The sequence below is a fragment of the Eimeria mitis genome, genomic scaffold (genome assembly GCF_000499745.2).
Source record: "Eimeria mitis Houghton genomic scaffold, Emh_scaff1990, whole genome shotgun sequence".
NCBI classification, from domain to species: Eukaryota; Apicomplexa; class Conoidasida; order Eucoccidiorida; family Eimeriidae; genus Eimeria; species Eimeria mitis.
Genome location: NW_013570314.1, coordinates 4372 through 8256, shown reverse-complemented (window position 1 = coordinate 8256; position 3885 = coordinate 4372). Strand labels below are relative to the sequence as shown.

At 51.8% G+C, this 3885-nt stretch overlaps 1 protein-coding gene across 1 annotated transcript; it reads right to left on the bottom strand.

The window, feature by feature from the left end:
• Positions 1-176: 176 nt before the first annotated feature.
• Positions 177-2063, bottom strand: EMH_0046970 (uncharacterized protein; the record flags this gene model as incomplete). The annotated part of the gene is given in 4 exon segments (XM_013496231.1): positions 177-231; positions 235-536; positions 691-852; positions 993-2063. Coding segments are annotated over 4 exon segments (1590 nt in total).
• Between the last annotated feature and the right edge of the window lie 1822 nt (positions 2064-3885).

Genomic DNA, 3885 nt, shown 5'->3' with positions numbered 1-3885 from the left:
TGCTACTTCATTTTATGGCCACGTGCTGAATTCCTTCCTATAAAAATAATGACTATAGTTCATATATCTGTCAGCCTGATGACGCCGGGATCACTTAGAGTATTCGATCTAAGACTACATAGTTTATTAAAGAATGACTCAGCAAAATACGGCTGTGTCCCTTCCGTTGTGGTATGTCACCTGTTGGAAGTAAGGTCTGAAACAAACGCCTCCAACGACGCGATCTTTTTTNTTCCGTTGTGGTATGTCACCTGTTGGAAGTAAGGTCTGAAACAAACGCCTCCAACGACGCGATCTTTTTTGCAGAGGCAGAACGTAAAATGACTCCTGTCAAGCACCAGTCGAGCAATATAGTCCCTTGGCATTTTGGGCAGCTGCCGCGAAAAAATATTTTTCGCCGAAATCAATTTTGTCAGAGAGGAAGCTCTTCTGTCGTTTGTACAACAGCAAAAATGAATGACTCCCATCTCCTCCTCTAGGGCGCCTCCCGCATCTCTCTGTAGGAAACCGAGACCGGTCTCTGAAGGCAAGACCGACTGAACACACAAAATAAAGCCAGAAATACGACAGTGACAGGAACAACGCGCGTCGTGGGCTCATGTCTCAACGGTCATACGTGTCATCCAAAATGGAAAGACGAACCAAAAGGCAACCAAAGGCACCTTTCCTGCGGCTTGATCATCAGCTCACCTCCGGATAAACTGCCTTCATAGAAGCAAACCTCTTGTAAATTGCATCAAAAAGTCCCTCTTTCATTCCAATCAGGGAGCAAAGACCATCAAAGAAACATCTGTCGCTTAGGGCTGCTCCTCCAGCCGCCCGAAGCAGAGGAAGCAGTGCCGGAAGCTGCTGCTGCANGCATCGACAGCAGATGAAAATATAAGGGGAAAATGTGTTGAGCAGGGGAGCAGGGAGGAAGCAAGAAGCAAACAAAACTCCTTGAACAGGTTGTCTCTGTGAAGACGCCTATAAATAAGACCGCAGGCACTGACAAGCGTAAGCAGGACAGAATGAAGAATAGTACCTGCAGGAAAAAGCTGTTGTTGGAAGAGCTTCCACTGTCTGTACACCTCCGCATACGAGCGAAAAGGGGGAAAACCGGGTGCTGCTGCCCTCCTGTAGACACTATTGCTCCCACAGTTCCCTCCCATATTCTCTTCTCTAGAGCCACTGCTGTTGCTATCGCTGGAACTGGTACCGGTGACGTCATAAACCCTCCCATATCGGGTGCTCTGTGCATCGTCCAAGGCGGTAACACCCTGCTGTCGGCGGGTCTCTCTCGTTGATTTCGTCAGTGTAGCCTCTGCTGATGTTTGTCCTGCAGCTGGTCCTGCCATCTCTGGAGTTGCTGCGCCTGCTGCTGTCGGTGCAGCCGGCGGCTGCATATCCAAAACCTCGAATGCAGCCGCAGCTGCAAGGGCCATTTGTTGCAGCACCTTCTGCAGCTCTTGATGCTCTGATGAACACTTTGTCGAACATAAATCAGCGGCTTCCAGGGAAAGTGCCCCATCTGGAGGGTGTACATACACCCCAGGGGTGGCAGCAGCTGCAGTTGCTGCTGCAATCCCTGTCAGCCATTCCTCTTGCTTGCTGCTGGTGTTGCTGGTCGCGGGTGCAACGGCAATGCCAGCACGTTGGGGCTGCTCGTGTGGGGAAATTATGGACTGTCTGACTAGATGTTTGTGCAGTTCGCTGGTTTCATTGCTGCTGATTTGCTGCAGCAGCTGCAGAAGGAGCTCGAGTACAGACGGCCTCTCGCTGGCCTCAGCCCACAGAGCCGAGACAGAGGAAGAAACGGCAAACGCATCCGCGCTAAAAGGGGGGAGCAACGGGTATGGGGGAGAAGGGCAGAAAGGAGGGGCCGGACGCAGCGCGGACTCCAGTGTGGGGCTGCAGCTCCAGTTGGTGTCAATCGCATTATCAGCTTCCGCAGCACTCGATGCTGGTTCTGCTGGAGGCGATGTTAAACTTACGGAGTCATCTTTGCAACTCTCCGCAGTCAGGTATTCGCTTTGCTCTACTTGTTGCTTATGCTGCTGCTGTTGCTGCCACCGCTGATTCATTGTTTAAATGAGGCGCTGCCTGTTCCTCTCATAGTGCTGAGGTGCAGCAAGCTGCCCCTCCTGCACTCATGGCCGGCAGGTCCTGGTTGTACGAAGCTCTAGGGGTCTTCGTTTCCACTGCACCTGCTGCACGCGTGGTGGCGGCAGCACCAGCAGCGCTGCTAAACACAGGTTGCGTGATCGATCCGCTGGGGCAGCTCCTCTGCGGAGCAAAACAGAGCAAGCCTGAGAGGCTGCTGCTGGTGACCCACACTCTGAGTCTACAGCCGTTTCCACAGAAGCTACGGCTGTTTCTGATGCCGCCGCCGCTGCTTTTTGCTGTTGTTTTCGCTCCAGGCCCCCAGCTAATAAGGACCACCCCGTATTGGTGTTTATGGGGAGCCGGTAGTAGGTGCAGGCTATGAATGACTTTTCTTAACCGCTCGAAAGTCGTTATATGGTTGAATCATCATAAAAAAAGAAGCCCTGTAGGTGCTGGGTTGAGGCCCGCCGAAGCATCGGGCAACCCCAGAGGACGACTGAGGCAGCAGATCTCCACAGCCTTTCTCTACGCAATTTACGTACCTAATGAAGATAATGGATGTAAAGTAGCTGAATAAACGAACAAATACGGAGGAAGAAGCGATTCTGTCAGTGCGCCGCGTACGGTGGGAGAATGTTGGGGGCCCCCCAACGGCCCGTGGGCCCCTGCAATGAGCTTGTCCTACTCAACAGGTATATAGATTCATTGTTGAGTCAGGTGAAGGTGCAAAGTGCAGCAAACTCCCATTCCTTGATGAAAACGCGTTTAGGCTCCCAAAGCATAATGTGTACTGGGTTTTGTAGTTCTCAGAGAACAGTGCTGTTGACCTGTTAAAGCTATCCAAGCGGGCTCACTCAGCCCCCACCACTGTTCCTAATGCCTCATTAGCATTAGACAANTGTTAAAGCTATCCAAGCGGGCTCACTCAGCCCCCACCACTGTTCCTAATGCCTCATTAGCATTAGACAAAGGATATATGTGACATGCTTAGGTACTCGAGCCAGCCTAGAGCCCAAGTTGCTCTTCTTTTGTTGGTTGCTCTCTCCGAGACCCAGGGCATACTCTGACGAGAGGCCCCTACCTTAGCCGAAGATTGTAGTTAGCTGCAGTCGAGTCAGAAGACTGGAAATAAGAGTTACCCAAAAGCAGGCGGCCACTCCTGCAGTATCCATGCTTCCTGGGCACGTCTGTCCAATGACCTGGCGCCGGTGCTGAGAGCAATGGGCCTGTCATGAGTTCCAGCCCCCCTTGGTGCAATTCTATTTGCAAGGTAGCCGCACATGCAAGTTAACCAAGCCATTTTCGATTCATGGACTATCACTGTAGGCAATTGATAAGCACCAACTTCGCGTTCAGTAGCCAGCGTGCACGCAGGTAGAAATACATGTAAGACCTTCAGACGAACCAACTTTCATATGCCTGGCCATAGCTTCAGATATAAACTCCACTTCGCAGGCTGTATCAAGGAGACGTAGCGATGTCTGACCATTAGTACGAATTTAAATAAACACAGAGTTGGCTCGAGGCGGATCTGCGGGTACGGCTGTCGCCTCTTGGTTTGCCGCTGTCCCGTCAGTTGCATGGTGGACAGAGCGTTTCGCTGAACGCATGTTTGGTTCGCCTGACGGCGCTACTTGGTTCTCCAGATCCTTTTCTCATTTCCCAAGCCTTCACTTTCGAACTACATGACCTTACTTGTTACGGAAGAGGCGGATGCGCCAGTTGGCACATCCGTCCCTTTGGCTTGGGGGGTTCCCGCCTAGCGTGTTTCCGTCAGTCCGCGCTTCTGATGTTTCTGAC